We start from the raw sequence: 22,236 nt of genomic DNA, 5'->3' as shown, positions 1-22,236 counted from the left end.
TTTTTTTTTTTTTTTGAAATATGGCGGCTTATGCAATATAGATGAAACTACACAGGGCCATATCGTGGAGTATACTGCAGCTGCCTTGTGCCACAACAACATCATTTGGTTTTAAAGCCCGTGTAATCAGCTTGTGGAGAATCATCCCAGTCTAAGGATAATCCTTTAGTGGCACAGGCCTCTTATGCCAAGCACTCCCTTGGCAGCTGGTGCAGCAGGGAAAATAAAACCCCTTTTCCTCCAGCCATGTTGTCAGGCAGGTATGTCCCATGCTGACCCTTCAATGGCAATTTTAGTCCCCTGGGCATGTTTGCAGGTGACATACATTAGAATAGCCCTGGTGTGGAGGGGCTCAGTCCTGCACAGATCAGAAGCAATCTTTGTGTGAGCCTGCACACACCCTGAGGCTCCACTCTATGCTTTGCTTTATGCCACATCCATGATTTTTTGTCTGTTTTGATAAATACCAAGAATTTAAAACACCTCCCAACAGGGAGGAGAAGTGCAGGGGTTTTGAAATAAGCCTTCACTACTCTACTCTGCAGTTCTTGTTTCACTGTACTTACACTGCCTGTTAGATAAGAATTGTAAACTCACTGGCATTGGCTGTTGAGACTGAGCTCACGGATAAGGTAACATATAGGTCCATAGTCTGGTAAATAAGTGTGACTGGTCAGGCTCAGAGCTATATTGCAGCTTCATAAAAACTTTCATATAATCCTTTTGTAAGGACCATTTGATATTATTCCTTAGTACAGTGTTCCCCTCTTCTTGGAAGGACTTGTTTCTTCTTATTGTGATCTCTGAAAACCAATTTTCATTTTATATTATTCTTTTTACCTTCTTGTAAAGGAGTCTTGGATCTCATGGGATAACTGTGATTTCATCACGTTTTATTCTGCCAAATAAATAGGACACATGAATGGGGAAAAAGACTCATTAACACAGACTTTTTAGTGTTAACTGAGACACCAAATCAATGGTTAATAAAGGCACCTCAAAAGGAGGACTGATACAATACTGATGATCACTGTTGTCATGGGCATTTCCTGCTCAAATAAGAGCACAAGAGACTAGGAAGTAGAGGAAAGATGAAGGATGAGTAAGAAAGCCATGCAGAAGCTTTTAAATTTCATTTGTCTGAACAAAAACAATGTTTTAAATCTCAGCACCTCAAAGAGTTCTTAGGGGTCATTAGAAATTACAGTATTTCAGCTTCCTAAGTGCAGAATAGAACTAACTAGGGAACATGTGTAAGATTTATCCATTCCACTTGCTCATTTCTAATACAAGAGAGATGTTCTTCACGTACTGCAATTGCATCTTTATAATTTACAAGTCAAACAACAAAAAAAGGGAAGATTTTAGGATTTCAACTGGACTTTTTTTTTTTTTTAACAATCAGAATAGAAGAGAATATCTTCATGTTAGACTTCATGGTTAATTTCATATATTTTCTGTCGATGTAAATTTCTATTCAGAAATCTCAAAAAAAGTGTTGCTTTGCTTCAATACAGTAGGTTTTGGAGGCCTATGGCAACAGAGTGTAATTAGAATGTCCAGCTTAGATACAGTACACAAATACACTATCTGTTGCCGCATGCTAAATTTGCAATGATGCTAGCTGGAAAGGGGAAAGTGTATTGGAAATATAAGACACTAGAAAGAGCAATGAAATAGTGCACATAGTACGCTTTTCACATTGTTTATCAGAACAATTGCAATACACGGTACAGCAGTTTAGAAAAAACAACTCTGATTAGAACTTTGGTTAAAAACAGAAATAATGGCAGTTTTTAGCTCTTTATTACAGTTGAAATATCCAGTAATTCTGAAACAACTTGGTAGTAAATTATTTTGTCTTTAGTAAAAGGATGACCTGTGTTTCATTAGAAGGTTCAAACCATTTCGTGGCATTTTTCTCTTAAATGGAGGTCTTTTCTCCTCTTTGAAAAAAACAAAACAATGAGAGTAAGATCCGTGTAGGAGCGCGTACGCTTGCATGTTTGAGAGATTCAGCCAGAGAGGAAAAAACACCTTAAATTCATGCACATTTTTATTGAGTAGTAATATAAAATGCTTTTTTCATTGTTACAAGTGCATGCTTTGATTGCCAACATTTCAGAAGTCAAATTACAAAGGCAAGGCTGTAGGCTGTGAATTACTTGGGCACTTATACAATTGTTAAAAAATATCAATGGACTGTTTTATTTTGTTTGTTTTGCTTTTTTAGAATGAACCAGTTGTAACCCGTAACTGATATACAAAGGGAAAAAAGTGAAAAAGTTACACATTTTGTGGCACATGACAGAACATAACAAAATGACTAAACCATTATGACATTAACAGTTATCATGCATTTAGAGTTTCACATGTAACTACAAACTTATTTAAATTTCACAAGGTTTGCTAAACATGCTAACCATCTATATGTGCACTGACAAGCTTATGTTAAAAACTTTTTTAAGAATACTCTCCCCCCTTAGATTTTTCAAAGCTCTTTTTGATTACAAAATTTCAAAGGCATTAAGCATTTTTTTTTTTTTTTTTTAGAGAATATAAAGTACGCCAGTATACATACATTTCCAGTATAAGTCAGACCACTAAGCGCATTACAGTCCCATACAGGCCTATACAGCCATTTTTTTCCTTAAAAAACATGCATAGGCAGATTTTTACAGAATATAGATGCTTTTCACTGCACTTAATATGGTGTCTTGTTCACTATACTTAAAAATGCACCACTCATAAATATTTAAATTCAGCAAGCCACAACCAAGACTTGATTTACCAAAAACTGCCCCCCAAAAAACCCTAAATATGAATAGCAAAAAAAAAAAAAAAAAAAAAAAAAAAAAAAGATAAATGCTAGCATTATTCCAGTTTTTTTTAAACTTGAAGAAAAAGATATTTGCTTCCAAATTAGTAAGATAAGTGTTATATTTAAAGAAGGGCATTGAAGCACACTAAAGAAACCTGAGGTAAGCATAATCTGTACAAAATTAAATCTTTTTTTCCCCCCCTTTTTTTTGGCATTTTTAACAAATTTGCAACATTCTGTTATTATATTTTTAAAGACTGCCTAATTTATTTTATAGCCATTGTCTGACAAGAGTAGCAAAACATTATCAATAAATAGTCCTTATTTAGTTTGTACATCATTTTGTTAAAAATGTTTTGATGTCATCCATGTTTAGTGCTGCAACTGTAAACGTACAATAGTTAGTAAGAAATTAGACAAAGTTTTCATGTCCAGTAACATAATAAAAGGCCTTTCAGTAACATATCTAGAAGTTCCCAATGCAGTAGGAAAACATGTTCAATTCCCCTAACTTTGCAATATATACCAGCATTAGCTTTCATATTTCTATAAGCATTTTAAAGGCATATCCAAAGGAGGTGTTTAGTCCCCACCCCCCACCCACCAAAATAAAGTTTACTATCTCTTGAATGATATTGTAAACTGACTCCAACACCTGGCCCCCAGAGCAAGTAAGCTATTATCAGAGGCAAGAACATCCAACTGTTGATGTGCAGCAATCCCATCATGCCCTGCAGCTAAAAAAAACAGGAAGTGGTCACTGAATATTGCTGCTATTACTGCCATTGCTGTCAGTGCCATTAGTCTCTGAGGAGATTGCCTTGTTGATGGAGTTAAGGTTGGCATCAGATGGCATGGCATCTCTGCGTGGAGGCATCCTCTCATTAATTCGATCTAAGCCTTTGGCTTCTTCAAAACTAGTGATCTTATGCTGTGGTGAAAATCCTTTGATAGCTAAATAAAGGATTATTAAAAAAAAGGAAGTTAGCGAAATCAAACTGTTGGTATTTTATCAATGTATCAACAGTCAATGACTGAGTGATTCCCTCATTGTGAAGAACAAAATGACAAAATCCAACAGCTCAATAGACTTCTTACCGTATTTTAAAAAAACGGAAAGATTAACAACCAATGTCTCTCACAAACCAAATGTCTTTCAACAAGATTAAATTCTATTATTTTGTCGTCCACTTGAATTTGGCTTAAAATATTATGAAGCTGACATGAAGCTACAATTTGTAATTATGAGTAATGCTCAAAGCAAAACAACTTTATATCTATACTCTGTTGTAACAAATTAAAGACTTAGAAAATTGTGCCCAACCTTAGTATGCTGACTCTGGCAAACCTCCCATTGACTTTCAAGGATTTTTTTGAATAACGGCTCAATAAAGACTTACACATTACCCCAATCAGAAATCAGGTATGTGATCAATTTGATGGATACACATTCAAGCCATCAAACGGATAGCCCTACAATCCTTTTGGAATGCCTTACAATGTTTTAATCACGGCTGAACTGCTCATGTGTTACTCAAGAGCAGTAACCTTCCCTGTCATCCCCTGGGTCCTAGAAAGTGATTAGGTTAAACTGGAGTAGTTCAGTACGACATGGATTAAGAATATCATTCTTCTGAAATATTTGTCCCTCTTAACTTTGAAAATATATCAACATAGGACCCACTAACTGAGTTTAATGACTGTCCTTCAGCAATGACATTTTCATTGATCTCAGCATGTATCCACAGATTAGGCAAAAGAATCTGTAGAATCTGATACAACTGTTTTAGTACAGGACTTGTTTTTGAAGATACATCTATTCAAAACAGAAGCAAAAAAGGCACTGTAGGCAGAGAGCTGCTGACAGCGTTTAATATAATTTACTGTAGCCTTCCATGCATTTTTCTCTTGTCTAATCAAAATCAAATCAATCTCCTGTATTTCCAGAACGTTGGTTGCACTTTTGTTATACTTTTACCTTAACATACCATATAGCAGAGATGATGTATTAGTACCAGGAACCCACAAATTCACCAGGATAACAAGGTAAGGGAGTTTGAGAGATAAACTTCAATATTTTTTCCCCAAATCTGACCCAACAGAACCACACCCTACCAAAAAGCTTCTGTAAATTCAGCATCCTCTCTCAACTCTGAAGTGGTTTGCACTTCTCTTCTTAGAACCTCTTAAAAAAAAGTTCCTGGTACTAATGTACCACTCACTGAATTTTGGGGGGAGCACGGAAAGAAGCTATCATGCTGAAATTTTGCCAACCATTCCTGTGCAAATGTATAGACTAATTTGTTCCATAAGATTAATTTCTTTAACCAATTTAATGGATGTTTCATATTTCAAGTAAACTTTGATGTGCCTGGGTTTTTTCATATATTATTTTAACTTGGGAAAAAAAGCATAATGGTGATTACTCAGTTGAAGGGGGAGAAGTGAAAAGAGGACAAGGCCCATTGCAAAACTTCTTCTTTAATTCCACCCCCAAAATAAAGATGTCTAATGATCAATACCAAACCCTTAAAGAAAGTTTTATGGATGGCGGCTTGTACTAAGCTGGAAATCTTGCCCCCTTTTCCGCAACCTGACCCTTCAAGGTGCTTAGCTCATTGGGAGCTGTGGGTGCTGATCATCTGACAGGATCAGGCCCCGGAGAACAACTACAGTAATGATATTTTTAACTAATAAAAGGAAATACCTTTTATCTGGCATTTGGTTGCTTTATTTAGTAAAAAATATCTATGGTTATAGTGGCTAATCACTGACAATAGCAAATGAAGGAGTAACTTGAAGAATGAATATTCCTGGAATGGGGCTTGCATTCAATCAATTTTATTTTAAGCAGACATGTTATAAACCTTAATGCTGAAGAATGTGTTCTGCTCTAGTTGCTGGTCAGACAACAAGTATTAGCGGTTGACACTGAGAATATACTAAACACGACACATAGTCACAGAAATCACAGAAAACAGCCAAACTGTCAACGAGAATGCACACTGCAGATTAGAATTTGCCACTAGGAATAGATAATTCCAACATAAATAGCAGCTAACTCACTGCTATTTAGAAAGCAGTTGTATTTTCTCTTACTTATTTGTTCTATAATTACGCTCACTGCTTTATAAAGATAAAAACAAATTCAAATGGCCAAAAAAGGCACTTTTATCTTCATACCAAAAGACCATGACATTGAGATTTTTTTAAAAAAAAGTAAACTATTTTTTAGGGGGGCAAGAACAAAATACAACTGAAAAGAATTTTGTTTTAAAGGGGAACTTTGAGATTCTTCTTCCAAAATATCATATTATTGATTGCATACTGTATATACTTATTGAAATATGAAGTTAGATCTTAATGGTATGGTTAATAAAATTGCATATGCATTAAATTAAAAGGATCATTAATAAAGCACCAAAGTTTGCAATACTGAGCATTCAGAAATCTTCTGAGGCAGCCAGTCTTTTTAGATCTGTCGCTTAGATGGTGCTGGTGTTAATGGTTGTGCTAATATAAATACCCAGTACGTTAACTGACACTACCAGAAGAAATGGACATCTTGCAGACAAATGTCTCATGTTGTTTTACTTTTCAGAGAAACAAACATGTTGAACCGTAACAAAGGACCATTCAAAATTACTTTTTACTAGTGACTTCAGGCCCTCCGCCCCAACCATGTTTATAAAGTTGCCTGTTTTCTTCTTTATCAATGATGGCTGAAAATGATTTGAGGCAGAGAAATGATTCAGCCCTAAGAATACAGCTTATGCGCTATGTGTCAGAGAGCATTTACTAACAGCTGCCGTGTCCCCTTCTCTTTCAGCTAAAAGTCCCCTCATCCTCTTGTGACATTACTCAGTTTAATGTACACAAATGAGAACATCATTGTACCTTTAAGAAAAAAACACAACAAAAAACACTTTCCCCTTTAAAGCAAGTATACTTTGGTTAATACCGAGCCACGATTGTTAGCCCAACACCCACACACTCTGTACAAGCTACAGCAAAATGAATACACCCAGCAGAGCCCTTATCTGTTGCAGCAACAACAGAAAGGGGACTGGCCAATTTACCTTCATCAGCCTCAATAGCCTCAACAGTAGCTGAAGAGAAGAAAGGGGTAGCAAAACGAATGAGAAAAATGAGCAGAGGATTTTAACTCTAAGAACAAGTCAGTGAATAGCAAAGGAGCTAATACACTAATGTTACTGTAAGTGCTGGATTTTGGCACAGAAGACAACACAGAAATGCTACACAAAGGAACAGAGTAAGTATAATTGGCAGGCTTGTCTGAGCTATAGAAAATGTTTTGGGAAGCCGAAAGAGTCACAAATTAAACTTTAAGAAAAAACAAATTTTGCAAATTTTCTTTCAACTCAAAGAAGTGGACAAAATAAAAATACGTTTTCCATATTGTGCATCTGACTTACAAAGTGTACTGTAAAACTAATGCAGCATTTACCGAAAAATGTGTCAAAAACTGGGTTGCAGGGGGGGAGAGGGGGGAAGAATTGGCATAAAGCCAGCAGAAGAAATTCACACCAACTTATTTTCTCAGTTTGGAGAACACTGCATTGGACTGAAATGTCATTTATGAGAAAAAGGCAAAATTTACAACTTGTAATATAAACATTTTTTTCTCTTTCCTGACTTAAAAAAATCCCCAAACCATAAGACACAGGGTTAATACCAACTGTGTTTCTTTTACTTGCAAGTTAGCTCAGGTATCAACGCATGTCCCAGCTTTATCTGAATCCCTCCTTCATTAGACCATCATCTTTGAAATTCAAACATTTTTAATATTTTAAATCAGATGGTATTGAACACAGGTAGGGATAATTATGAGGTTTAAAGCTGCTTACAATGAAGATATAGCAGCTTGGTCAGAAAGAGAGACTTTTATGGTAAGGAGGCTGCTGCTCTGCAATATACAGACTGTAAGCCACCGTAGTTGGTGAATTTAAAAAAATAACATATCCCTATTAAAAATAACCAGCCTGCCACTAGTAATGTATTCCTCTTCAAATTTCAGTTTGAATTTGTTCTTACAACCCAGAGATTCAGAAGCTGAAGTGGACAGCAAATGTAATCTAACTTACTGATGACACAGCCAAGCTATTTATGAAGAAATGTTGATGAAAAGACGACTACAGTACTGTAGAGAACAGATCAAGAGGCAAAGCTTTTAACTTTCCCCTTTTTCTTCAACTTGAGGGTTTGGTTTTTTTTAAATAAAAATAAGTTTTTGTAGTTATGTTAAATGTGGATTGAGATCAATGCTAAGAGCCGTATTGTCATCCTGCTACGTGGAGAAGTCACCCATGGGAATCCACACACACCACAGTGAGCCTAAACCCCGCAGGCTAAAAAGTAGGAGGACTCAAAAATCAAAGGACTCAAAAAATAGAAACAAAAACTGAAAGAAATATAGTGACTGTAGATAGAAATGAAGATGAGTAACTGGATCCAAAGCAGCACCGACACATTAGAAATAAATAATGACTACTAAAATGTGTACTTCCACAGAACTTACTGGTCATATTTTCTGTTACTACATATAGTATTATGAAAATGTGATAAGACAAACGATGTAGATTTCAGAATAATTGGTGAATGGTGTACTCTGTGTTGATTAATGTAATGGTTTGTGTATAGTAATGTTTTACTAAGCCAGAATGCTGCAGTATGAGGTGATTTTTCTTTTAGCCACTTTAACTAGCACTTTGCCAACTTTCTAAAAGTTAGTTCTGTTCCTAAAATTTTGACTGGATGACAATAACATTTTCCTTTGAACAAAATTCGCTGACAAGTCTAAAGAAATGATAATGAGAAGAGCCTGGATAAAGACTGTAATTCTACTGAAACTCAGATAGGTGAATCATATTGCAGCATTTTCAAAGCAGAACGTTACTATCTGTGTAACATACAAGTCACAACCTCCCTCCCCCCGCCCAAAACCACCCAACCACCCACCCACCCAAAAAAAAAAACAAAAAAAAAACAAAAAACCACACCACAGAATACCTGAATCTTCTAGGTAAGAAAAAAGAGACAGTAAAGGGAAAAATACAAAGAGAAAGAATACTCCAGGGAGGAAACAGGAAAATAAGAAGCTGAGACTGTGTTAAAAATATAAAGCGAATTTCCATTTCTCACATATATTGACAACAGAACTACACTACAGAAATATAAAACATTCTTAGGTACATGGCATATACCGAACAATAATAAACAGAAAAAAAAATCATATAATAATAAATTAAACACTCTTTTGCAACATCAAATTTCAAGAGGAATATTACATCAAGTGTATCCCTACTACATACTTACAATATCCCTATAACGTCTTGCTACAAAATTGGAAAGAAAAAGCTTCTTGTGCTCGCATATATGGTGACCACAGTATTAATAAATCCCTTACTTCAGACTCATGCAGATTGTGAAATTGCTTTCTTTTTGTGTACCTCATACATCAATCATCATTTAGAATCCGCAAAAAATAAATTCCAATTCTAGATCTATTTTTGTTGGTGACTCTCAAGGAGGAAGGAGAAGATCACAAACAGAATACAATTTGAGTGGGATTATTTAGGCTGATTCTGCAGTACTGGGAATAGCAAAAAAGAGTTTTAAAAAATAAAGGGACTATGAGCTGCGTGGAATAGAAAATACTTTATAGGTAATACTGATCTATCATATTTGTAAAGTTTATTTTCTGATTTCTTTCTCTGAAAATAAATGGGAAAAAGGAAGACTTGAAAAGTGGGATTAGAAGAACCACTCAAACAAAAAAGTACTACAGACCATAACCGTCTGTTTTATTTTGTGCTTTAATTATTTTTTTTTCCTTTGGAAGACTGAGATTAATTTTCCTTGGACCTGCCATTCAATCAATCATTTTATACATGTAACAAACGGCACACAAAGACAAACATGCTTACCACTTTGCAGAGTTTGCTTTCCTCCAGAGAGTACACCACTGGGCAACATTCCTGTTGGAGTCAAACCTTTCAGTGTCAGAACGCTCTCACTCTCTTCTCTGTAGAGAAAGGAAAAAAAAAAGAACCAGTATTTTTTTTTCTTCTCTAGAATTGGAACACATGTGGTTTGGGCCGAGGAAAATACATTCAACAACATAAATTACATCCTCATTTTAGTTTGGCTGTCTTTGCAGAGGGCAAAATTCACCTTGGTGAAAAGGGTCTGCACACTGAAGTCTCGCTTAAGCCTTACTTGAGGTTTCAAGTGGCATATAGGTCTTGCCCAGGCCCTCTGCACAGAAGTGAGTTGCCCAATACATGGTACTGGATACGAGTTGTTACACAGCTAATAATATAACTTTGGCCTATAGAAGTATGAGGGCAAATACATACATACACTGTAATGTTGTCATTGGCCATCATGGGAGCAGTGGGACCAGAGAAGGAGTAGCACTTGTTAGCAAGACATTTAACTCCTTCCTATACCACATTCTCCCAAATCAGCATTAATCGTTAGCCAGGTACCTAATTAGTTGATTGTCAATGATTGTAAGGCACACAGCAATAAGTCAAAACACTAAGTTAATAGGAAGTTTAAGTCTTAACTTCAGCACTGCTACTGTGAAAATGACAGTAAATTAGCTTAGCTTATGCACTCAAGGAAAATCATTTTAGGAAATTTGAGGAGTGAGTTTTGCACGTTTCCAAATACAGAAGTGTAAAAAGTATCATTTTGAATGTACAAGGAGGAGCATAAGGAACAACAACTAATCACAGTGACTGAACTACTGCATCAGCTTGAAAAGAATCTCGATATTGCTTTAAAGAAATATAATGTTGTTTGAGTTGACACTTGCTTTACAGCAAAAACTGAAAACTGCCCCAATTTCTTTAAGAGATGCATATTTTGATATATTTTTTCTTTGAAATATGAAATTATGTTCACATGCTGGGAGCCAAAATGCACACACACACAAAGGCAGAATTTGGCCCCAAGAGTACTTGAGGGTAATGTATTTTTGTCCACTAACATCGAGAACTGTCAAATAAGTATTGTTTTTGTTAAATCTATGGGCCCTGCATTATTACTACTGAATTTAAGAACTTGTCTCCTTCCCCTACAGTGTATAAATTTTAGATTCTATTTACAGCCTGAAGACTATGCAGATATTTTTCAGGATTTAGGAACCAAAATCAGATTCTCTCTTCCTCTATACTCCAGACAATCTGGGCACAAGCAAAGTCAGGATGTCAAGCAGAATTAACAATGCATTTGTATCACATTAAAAGGTATTAAACACCAAGCAAGTTTCAGAGTCCTCAAGCAATCATCTACTTCTGAGAGTAAATGCATAACCTACATTTTGAATTGTCACTTTATCTCATTTGTAATTGATCTTGGAAAATGATTCCAATATCACTTATGGATTTACCTTTACTGAGTGTTTGTGGATTATATTTTTCTGCAATTTCTGTTTTGATGCCCAATTTATTTTTAATGTGTTCCCAAGCACAATGCTTTTTTTTTTTTTTTAAATACAATTCACTTGACATTATTTATGTGTTTCTATCATGAAAAGTTGATGTCATGTAGAAGTGATGGCACTTGTGGCATTATGTGATGTGCCCTAAATCTACCTTTATATGATGACTTTCTTAGTGAAACTAGCATACTGCCTTTGCAAGAAAGTGCAATGCCATTTTTATCACCTGATTTCCAGTTGTTAATAGCCATGGATCTCATACTGTATGAGCTTCACATCTGTGTAAAGCAGCGTTCTAGCCAAATTATGCCAAAATGGCAATGGATCAACTCACCTTCACTGTCTATAGTTAAGGAGGTTATGGCTACTCTGGTTCAGTGACTGATGAATCGGATGTGTTCATATTGTGAGTGGAGTGTAGTAGTATATGCTTTTCCAGATGTCTAAAAAAAGGCTTTTTGGGAACTAGCTAAAATAGCTTTAAGAAGCAGCAGAGACGGTAAGTAAGTAGAAGAGAAGGTCCCTGTGTAAAAGACACCTGAAATCTAGGGGGGTTCGAGGTCCTAACATGCCCTCTACAACCCATGTCCACACGAGACTGGCAGATCTGAGGAAACTAGGGAAATGTGGCCTAGAAGACATTACTATAAGGTAGGTGCAAAACTGGCTGAAAAACCATATTCAAAGAGCAGTTATCAATAGTTTGCTGCCTAACTGGGACAATATATCTAGTGAAGTCCAACAGGACACTGTCCTGGGTCCAGTATTATTCAATATTTTCATTAACAACTTGGATAATGGAGAGAAGAGTATGCTTGTAAAATCTGTGAACCACATCAAGCCGGGAGGAATTGCAAGCACTTTGAAGGATAGGATTAGAATTCAAAACAACCTTGACAAACTGGAGAACTGGTCTGAAAACAACAGGATGAAATTCAATGAAGACAAGTGCAGAGTACTACACTTTGGATGGAAAAAATTAAATGCATAACTACAAAATGGGAAATAACTGTTCAGGTAGTGGTACTACAGAAAAGTATCTTGGTGTTATCGTGGATCATAAATTGAATATGAGCCAACAATACGATACAGCTGCAAAAAAAGAAAGGTGAATATCATTCGGAGGTGTATTAACTGAAGTGTCATATATAGGACTTGGGAAGTAATTATTCCACACTACTCGGCACTTGTGAGGCCTCAGATGAAGCGCTCTGTCCAGTTCTGGGTGCCACACTTTAGGAAAGATGGGGACAAACTGGAGACAGTACAGAGGACAGCAACAAAAGTTTCAAAAGGTTTAGAAAACTTAATCTGTGAAGAAAGGAAAAAAGAACAGGTATGTTCAGTCTTGCGAAAAGAAGACTGAGAATCCCAAGCAGAGGGAGGTGCCTCCCTCCAGCCCCGGCCTTAGTCATCTATCTCCCTAAGAGGGGCAGGGCTTCGGACACACACTGCTCTCCTTGGCATCTCCCATGCCAGCTGCCCAGCATGCCGGCTTTTGCGAATCTTATTCTGAAGGACCTGCCTCTCCTTACCCATTCCATAGGGAGCCTAGGCCCCTAGCTCAGGCTTTGTGAATCACAGCCATTTTCTAGGTGCCTAAAAATGTTAGGTGTGAATCTAGCCCTGAGTGTTTAAGGTGCTTATAAGAGGTCTATTTTATTTTGACTCCAGTTCCAAGTGGCTGTGCATAACAAGAGATTCTCTGTCTAGGAAGCTCAACCCTTAAAGGCACAGTCCTCAATACCAAAGTTGTGTCTGTTTTTTAAGAGTATTAATCCTGAAAAGCACTGAACTGCTTCTGCAAGGAGCTGAGTGCCATCAACATCCACTAATTTTAGGATGCTCAGCAGCTTGCAGGATCAGGCACCAGGATTTCCCATCCTTATGTACCATTATGCAGTGGGCTGTGATCTTTCAAAGGTACAGAAATACAACCATCTCTGATGCAGATGGTGGTAGTAATGAAATCTCTTGTGGATATATTCCTTTTAAAGTACTTTGGAATCTTTGAGATGAAAGATCTTGTACATGTAAGCCATGATTTTCAAAGACACTTCAAATTTTGTCCTACTTGAAATACAGTATTTAAAAGGAGCCTGGTTTTCAGAAAGTATGGAAACTGTGAAAGTCAGACGTCTTTAAGGCATCTCATTTAGGTGAGAATTGAACCACCTCTACACCTCCAACTGAGCACCACTAGTTACTATTGAAAATCTGTGCCATACAGTATAAATTGTTAGTATATTATTAAATACAAATAAATCAGACGAGCAGCCAATATCAAATTCCTTTGTAGCTTTGGTCTAAACTTTAATTTAGCCTGCTCCATGTTTAAAGAGATGCTCAGAAACATAATCTGGCTTCCACAGAATCTACTCTTGAGGTTATGGTATGATGTCTTCTGTCTCGATACATTATTTAAGACTCTGATCCTGCAGTCTGCAACGTGTGGGCCAACCATTGTTCCCACATTGCCTTGTAATCTTGCATGTAGCCTTCAAACAATGTTTGTTTGTTTTTTGCCAATCATACCCTTTACTTGGGGGAGAAAAAAAGGACAAAATGACATAAAAAACACAAAACACTCAGAAAAACGTCACTGTTTTGTATTAATTGCAATAGTTATAACATGTGGATTACAAAAGAGCGACATTTAATTGCATGAGAAAAAATTCCTTCAGCTGAGAGGGAAAAAGTGAGTTTTCCATAAAGACTTTTAAGAATAGCACTGTGCAATGTATTTTCTATAGATACCTCAGATGGAAAATTCTAAACATTAGGCAGCAATTAGTTACTCCGGTTATTGGAGCAGTGCAGATCAAGGATAGCAAGTTGCGATTGTTTGTGTTCATTTCATGGGGTTTTAGTTAAATGAACCTGATGCTTTGATCTTTAATCATATTCACAGTAGCAGCAACTGAAATGGGTGACAAAGTATGACAATAGGCTTCCTCTGTAATGAGACATGTGTTATGCGTAGCATACTCTCTCTGCATTGAACCTTTGTAGCAGAATGGCTGACAGAGTGAATTGTACATTTTTGGGGAAAGGTTCTTAAAAAAAAACCTGCAAAAAACAAACGAACAAACAAACAAAAAAAAAAACCCTTCCCGACGAATGTTGAGAATTTTCATTTTAAAGCATTTTTTTAAAAAAGAAAATGTAATAGAAGTGTTGAGGAAGGGAATTAGCATTTCAGAATATTAACAATGGACTGTTCACAGATATGCTGTATAGCACCACTTCGCAAAAAGGCTCAACACATCTTGTTTGATTGGCATAGTGAAGCATTGATGAGAGAGTGTTCTGGCAATTTGAAATCTTTAGAAAAAGAAGTCCTACCTTAGGACAGAGAACACTCTGGCCATCTTTCCTATTGCTCGGATCTTGTTCCTAATAACCTCCTTTCGAGCTGCAGCTGTTGCTCCTACATAAAAATACATTAAAAGAAAAGTTAGTGGCTTATAAGCACCATATCACTACTCTGTATTTTGAACACAATTATTTCACAAATCTGACTCATGTTGCAGTATACAGATAGTAAATGTGTCTATCACTTCTGCACATTCCAGCCATCATATTATATAAGGTCCCCTTAGAAACGCATGTGATTATTTCCCTGTTACCCATTAAAGCATCTTGGTTTTCCTCCCTCTAAATTAATTTTGTGCTTCGAAAGTTGGGAACCTCACAATAGCACGATAAAAACACGGTCCTTAAAAAAAAACGAGTCAGTCAATCAAGGTGCTAAAACTGGATTGAATTAATAAAAATACCTGTACCCTGAAGTACCTTCAAGGCTTTATTTAGAAACAGTTAAAAATGACACAGCTGAAATGTAATTCTTACTCTTGCCATTTTAAATGAAAATAAAAGATGCTTCCTAATTATGGCTCATCTTCATTACAGACAGCAAAATGTATCGTATAATATTAGGCATATAGCACATATTTCAATCCATGACATCTGTCCCGGGGATAAAGTCCTTCCTTTTGCTTTTGGAAATCTATAACTCTCTCTCTTGTTCTCTCCCCTTCATTGCTATATAATCTAATATGCACTAAATTCTGCTACAGAATAATTTTCTGGTGCTCCAAATCCTGTTGTCAAAACATATGTGCTCTCATGATACCAGGAAGTACTGGGACTGATCAGACTCATTACATTGTTACATACTGTAGCAGATTACATTAAGGGCTTGTCTACAGAAACAGTCTGCTTGCAAGCAGGGGTGTGACAGATGATTTCTTCTATAAGCGGACACTTCATGAAGGGACAAGAGGAATATAGGTTGAGCTTTTTGGGGTCTACTGATGAAGAATGGGGGAAGTGAAACCCAGCTGCATTCATTGCCCTTCTCCCTTCCCACCCCTCCAAAGTTGCACCCACATCCTGAAGTAGAAGATTGAGGGGAGCAGACCAGCTGCTTACACCTGAAGGCATTTTGGTGTGGAAGGGAAAGATCACCAAGCTACAACAGAGCACACAAGATGAAGGAAAGAGGTCGGGCCCATTGGTCTGAGTGTGTCTGAGCATGTTCAGGTTTCATTTAAGTGTGGTAGCAGCCCCACTACGGTTAAGGTTGAAATGAGCTTACCCTTTAACAGCAGATTTTTGTAAGTGCTCTAACATCCACATACATTACTCAGATTGCCTGGAAAATTGCTGTTCCTCATTGGGGTCAGGTTAGGGTTAGTTGTACAAATTTGGGGTAATTTGAGCCAGGGGATCCTGAGATACAGTGCCCCTAAAAACACACGTGACAGTAAAATTTCCAGTTCACTTTTTTTTTTTTTTTTTTGCTCATACCTATGGTTTAAACTACAGCCTGGGTCTGCATCAAACTGATACCACCCTATCAGTTTGATCTCAGGTAGCCTCCAGTACCCCATCAAGGAAGCAATTTAAAAAAAAAATTACTAGGGCCTAAAGCTCGCCCAGGCTCACGCTAGTTTCTAGAGCTATGTGCTACCCAGAATGAGTTGTGAACACTTTGCAGGACTGCTGCTCCAATGTGGGCAAGCGTGTGTGCAGGTGCCCTCATGACTGAATCACATGGGAGCTGAAGGCAACATGCTGTAGTCACTGACCCAAAGCAATATCCCAGGAATATATATTGAGTCCTGGCATTGGCAGATCTCTGAGAACATCTGCTCCGTACATTGCTACTCTTTGCTTGTCTTCTGCGTTGTGTTAGGGGCTATTAAGAAGTTTCTTTGGAAGTTTTGCCCAAGAGCACAACTTTCTCTTTACAAGTCAATATTTTTAAAAAGTGCTCTGAAACCCACATGCATGCTCACACTATTTTGAAAATTGTGATACCTCAGCCGGGCCAGGGTTAGAGTTAGTGGTGCATCATGGGGTCATTTAATTGAGTGGTCCCTCAGAAACAGTCCCCTCCCCTAAGTAGTTGATTTTAATATTTAAAATGCTCTAAAATCCCCATGCACAGGAAGATTGTCAATTGGTCAAGAGGTTCCAGAGATGCAGCCTTTTGTCTGCTCTCCGCTGCCTCGCCTCCCCCTCTCCCCCAAATGAGTGGGTCATAATATTCAAAGTGCTCTAAAATCTACATGCAGAGGTACATTGACTTAAAAATTGGCATGCCACAATGGAGACTGGAAGAGAGCTTGTGGTACAAATTTGGCCTTATTTGAGCAAAAGATTCCTAAGACAAAGCCTCTACAGAATGGACTTCTTTTGATTTTCAAAGTACTCTAAAATCCATGCACACAGTGAGATTATCTTTAACACTGGTATACCTCAACAGGGTACAGGTATGCTTCATGATCCCAATTTGGTGTTGTTTGTTCAAGAGGTTCCTCAGCGAAAATTGCACTCAAAAGATATGACGTTAATATTCTAATTGCTCTGAAATCCACAGTCTTAATGTTTCACAGCACAGGCTGGTGTAGACTTTTGAAGATGGGGGAGGAGAACATGGATTGAGATGAATGGGGCAGTTCACAGTTATGTTGTAGAGGACTGTGTAAAGCCCTGTCCCGCTACACTAGCCCATGAAATAGTTTAAGAAGTCTGGGACTACCCTCCCCTCCCTCCTTGATATCTCCACCTGGCAGATGTGCTCTCCATAGCCCTTTGGTTACCACTTTCCCTCCTCCCCATGACTCTTCACCTCCACTGAAGGCATGGAGGAACCAGGAGGATAGAACTGATAGCTGAGTAGCAGTGAGGAAGACCCACTCTCTCCTGTCCCCCACATACAGATGCCACTCAGTTATGCCCCCTGACCACCACTATGTCCTCAAAAGACAAGGGAAATTCACTGTCCCAAAACTATTAACACAGAGTTAAGGTTGACCACATACCATTCTAGATGCTGAGTGCACTTACATTTAAAACTCTGAAGAACTCATGAAATAGTTAAGGTAAAACAAATTTAAACCTCCAAAACTGGAAAATATAGAATTAACGTAATGTTTCCTATATCCACTCTGCCCCCTTTCAGCAATGCCCCAGTGAGTCCCTGTGTGAGATCACAGAACTGTGCCCTTCCCAAATATTTGAAGGACAGAGTGTGAAACATACACAAGCATAGTGTGGGGAAACTCTCAGGCCTTCTCTTGACAAGGAAAAAGATCAAGTTTCAGTCAGGCTAAGCAAACATGAGCTACCTATATACAACCTCCTTTCAACCACTTTGCTAGTCCAATCAAACCATCAAAGACTTGCCTGATGTTAACACCTATTCATTCTTATGTTAGGGATTGCCTTTGGTGCAGTGTCTTGTGTACCACCAGACAACTAAAACTCCTCCAGGCAAATATGCAGCAGAGAGAAGATAGGGTGCATGGCACTGTGTGAATGTCATTTTAGAAGTGGGGTTCTGCTGAGCACTGATAATATGTAAGAGAGCACAGAAATGGAGTGAAGTACTCATAGTCCCATGTCGTCTTGACATACTACTCCTGGGAGAATTCTGAGCCACTGTGCAATGCAGAATTTGCACAGAATTAATGTTCTGTGCAGAATTTCCTTTTTCACTGCAGAATTGGAGCTGTTGGCAACCACTAGGGGCTACTTTACCTGGCAAAACCCAGCACCCCAGCTAGCAAACAGAAGACACTGCCAGAAGGAGGGGGAGTTGGAGGGTTCCCGGCAGCTACAGGTCCCAGCATGCCCTAAAGGAAGGAGACGGCGTGCAGGAAATGTCATACAAGACCAGGACCCAGCATCAGGTTGTTTCTTCCTCTAGATCCCCAGGCTCTTGGGGAATGGGGGTGCAGGTGACTGGGCCAGGGGGCCCCACAGTTGGGCTTGGGGGGAGACAGAGAAACAGGAACTGGTTTCTCATAGGGATGTCTTTAACTCTACTTCTAGGGGAATTTTTTTTGTCTGTATTGTTCCAGACATACTTGCTGACAGGTATTTTGAAACAAATAACCAAAATGACTGCAAATGGTGTGATTAGAGAATGTTATTTTGACAAATAAAATACACAGAATTTTGAAATATTGTGCACAAAATATTTTGGTGCAGAATTCCCCCAGGAATACCTAGCAGAATATCAGTTTCTGGAGGGGGCAGTGGCAGCCACTCTAATAGCCTTAAAGCTCAACAGATATTTTCATGACTCATTCATTCACTGTTAGATTTTAGGCCCAAGACGGGCCACTGTGATCATCTATTTTGACTTCCTGGATAATATCTCCCAGAAAAAAGGGATCCTCAATTCTTCTAGCTGTAGCTGCACTTTTCTCAGAGCTCTGGCAACCTGCTGCAACTAATCCCTGGATCAATTCAGCTACAGCTAACACAGTAGGAAAGTATGGAGAGAAATAATGTTCTTGGACACAACATAGAACACAGCACAACACAGAAAATGGCAGATTTTGTCTCAGTGTGCCTATTGCTGACTGCAGAAGGCATAGTTAAGGTTGTGTGGCAGTAGCAGTGTGGTCCCCACGAGGGCAATCTCTTAATTTTGTATTTACAGGTTTTCAGAGGTTTACGTATAGGTGCATATGACATTCTGGAATGGTCTGAGCCAACGTGGTCAACCTTAACTCTACACTAGAGACATTATTTATTGTTTAGCATAATCTGACCATAAAGGACAAATACTTATGCATCTCCAAGGAAAATAACCACTTGAAGCCGGCAAACAAAATTCTGGTATCTTAAAAAACATTACTTCCACTTTATAAAAGTCCCACATTATAAAAAGTAACAGATCTGCAAATTATCACCATTATCTTAGGAGTGTACTCCTATAGAGCTCTGAGTGAAAGAAACCTTGAACTTGCTGAATGTCAAAGAAACAGACAACTTCTATGTAAACTGAAGTCTCAGCTGTCCAAGCTCCAAATACAAAAAGAAAAATACTATATAAAATTAAATGCCATTCTTTTAAGTCCCAGTATTCAAGAGGAAAATTAAATGAAAATTAATTTAATTAATGAATAATAATTAAATTCCATTTCCAATTCTTATTAAATTAATGAAACACCTATTGATGTTTTAACCACCCAACTATTTCTCACAGATGCCAGAACAGCTGTGGTGAGGGGAGAAAATAATGTAGTTGGTTGAAAGAAGACTAAAAGACAGAGAGAACATTTTTGTAGATGACTAAGGTACTCAGATACTATGGTGATGGGTGTGATAAACCCAGCAAAAAGCCATGCACCCCTAGCCTCTAATGTGTACCTTACATTGCTTATCTACATTTTGAGCATATACAGCAACAACAGCTAAAAGTATGCAGGGTGAAATCCTGGCAGCACTGGAGCCAATGACAAAATTCCCATTAGGGCCAGGATTTCATTCTGTGTAGTTATAAGTATCCTATGGAGAACTGGAGAATTTTGATAGAACTCCACAGAAGATTTGCTAAGCACTTTACAGAGCCTGCAGTGAGATAATTCCCACAATTTGGGAGTTTTCCACACATTTCAGTTGATTGCAATGCAGTTGTTATACAATCCGGTTTAGTTACCTATCTTGTTTAATAAGCTACTGCCAATTTCTCAATTGAAGCTAAACTCAGGATGGTCTGAGTGCACCACTGAAAACATGGAAAGTTTTGTAAGGTGGCGTTCACAAGCATTAACAAGAGGTCTAGGTGGCATGACTTATTTAGATGGGCTAGAAGTTGTGACCAGAGTCTACAATTTTTTCCGTACTTGTTTTAGTCTATTTTATTTTCTGTGTTCATATGTCCACAGCTCAAAGCTTTCAGAACTAGAAATAAGCCCAGCTCTTTCATCCTTCATTTAAAAAAATCACATGTCCTCAAGAACTGTACCATGTAGTGACATATACAAGGTCAGTATGATTGACACAGCAACATGTCATGCAGTAACCTTTTACCCCAAATACTGCAAATTTTCAAAAATGTAGGCAGGGGATCCACACACATCATCATTCAGGATTGGTGGATATAATTTCACAGCCCTTCAGATTAATGCATGTGCATTAGTAGTTACGAACCCAACCAAATGTATGTATTCAATTGCCACAATTTCTGTGCTCAAGTGTGGTAACTTGTACAAACAAGCATAGGTGTACTTTTTACGTACAGTTCTTGAGTGGATCAATCACAAAAAATTTGCCTTTTACTGTTCTGGGACATCTACTGAAATGTTACCCATTGTTTCCAGGTATTTTTTTAATAAAATGAAGTAACCATTTGACCTATCCTGAAATCACAAGTTTGTATCTTAAAATGTAAAATAAAGACAAATGTTTTAGAACTATGACTTTCCAACAGAAAACTAACTTTTGTACTGTCAAGTGTGAATGAATCATTCTAAACAATAAGGAAGCGTGGGTTAAAAAAGTCATCACCATGAAACAAGGATCACCTAATATCAGAAATAGTTAAGTGGAAGATTTAAATTACAATTTAAAAACAGTCAATTTCTCTTCTTCAGGAATTACAGAGGCTTCTTCCTACCCGAACTACTATGTAATGTCAGTTTTCTTAAACTAGAATTGAATTCTCAAGAAAGAAAGAGTTTTTATTCTCTTTTTTCTTTCTTTTTTTAAGAAACACCATCCACCTACTCTCTCTCTGTCTTTAGACCTCTAATTACCTGAGAGTATCCCTTTTCTTTTATGTTACAACCCCATATTATTCTACTTGATTTTACAAGTACATTTACCACATGAGACTTTATTTCTTCAATCATTGTTCAAAGTTCAATTTACAAAACAACTACATTTCAGAACTAGGGAAAAAAAAAAAAAAAAAAGCAAGAAATACAACTTGTTAGTGGAGTAAAAAAAAAAGAATAATCTTATTTGTAAATATAATAAGCATAAAATGTATTTAACCATACCAGACAGGCTCAAAGTAAAATAAAATCACTTTGATAGTGCACACAATACAGTAATTAAAAAATACTAATTCTGAGACATTTCTGACTCAATCACACCTTCTAATGAATGGTAAAGGTGAACAAATAGATAGTTTTTAAAATGTATGTTTTTTTGTTCGCAAATTGTCTACAAGTAATTTATGGTTTTGAATATTTATTTGCCATTGAAAATTATTTGCCAAATACCTTCTGTGAATAAGTTTTGTATCTGTAGCTTATTCATGAGCAGCTCTGAGTATCTGATAGTCACAACTTGATATTGTTTTATTAGTTCTGATTGGACACATAGATCACATGTTTTTATAATCGGGGAATAGAAATAGTACCATAAATCTTATAATCAGATTTCCCGTGTGAATTTTTTGGTTTACGAATTCCAACTTCAACCTATGCAGAAGGGCACACACCAAAACCTTGTGTGTTACACTTCAGCTGGATTTAAACCCACATTTAAATGGGAATTAAGTGGTCGCCTGCAGAGATGAATTTAATCCTTTACATACATTCTCTAATATCATTTAAAATGTACTATTTTTTTTTAAAAGACATTCCTGCCAAAAAATTAATTCACTAGAGTATTTGCAGAAAGGGGGACACAA

The 22,236-nt window shown here is 37.3% G+C and overlaps 1 protein-coding gene across 3 annotated transcripts in view; it reads right to left on the bottom strand.

Moving 5' to 3' along the window:
• Positions 1-2,034: 2,034 nt before the first annotated feature.
• Positions 2,035-22,236, bottom strand: part of PPP3CA (protein phosphatase 3 catalytic subunit alpha) — a 282,859-nt gene continuing 262,657 nt past the window's right edge. For 2 of the 3 annotated variants that reach the window (XM_067553595.1, XM_067553578.1), the window contains exons 11-14: positions 14,637-14,721; positions 9,769-9,866; positions 6,901-6,930; positions 2,035-3,775 (exon numbers count right to left, since the gene is read on the bottom strand). In XM_067553595.1, coding sequence (XP_067409696.1) covers positions 3,579-3,775; positions 6,901-6,930; positions 9,769-9,866; positions 14,637-14,721 — 410 coding nt within the window. In that variant the 3' untranslated portion in view covers positions 2,035-3,578. The remainder of the gene's footprint in view (positions 3,776-6,900; positions 6,931-9,768; positions 9,867-14,636; positions 14,722-22,236) is intronic. The other variant, XM_067553587.1, reaches the window with a different exon arrangement.

The sequence above is a fragment of the Emydura macquarii genome, unplaced genomic scaffold, assembly GCF_026122565.2.
Source record: "Emydura macquarii macquarii isolate MOO-44397 ecotype Brisbane River unplaced genomic scaffold, CSIRO-AGI_Emac_v2 contig_302, whole genome shotgun sequence".
Classification (NCBI taxonomy): domain Eukaryota; kingdom Metazoa; phylum Chordata; order Testudines; family Chelidae; genus Emydura; species Emydura macquarii.
The sequence above is the reverse complement of the archived record's forward strand: the minus strand, read 5'-3'. Positions and strand labels throughout refer to the sequence as shown.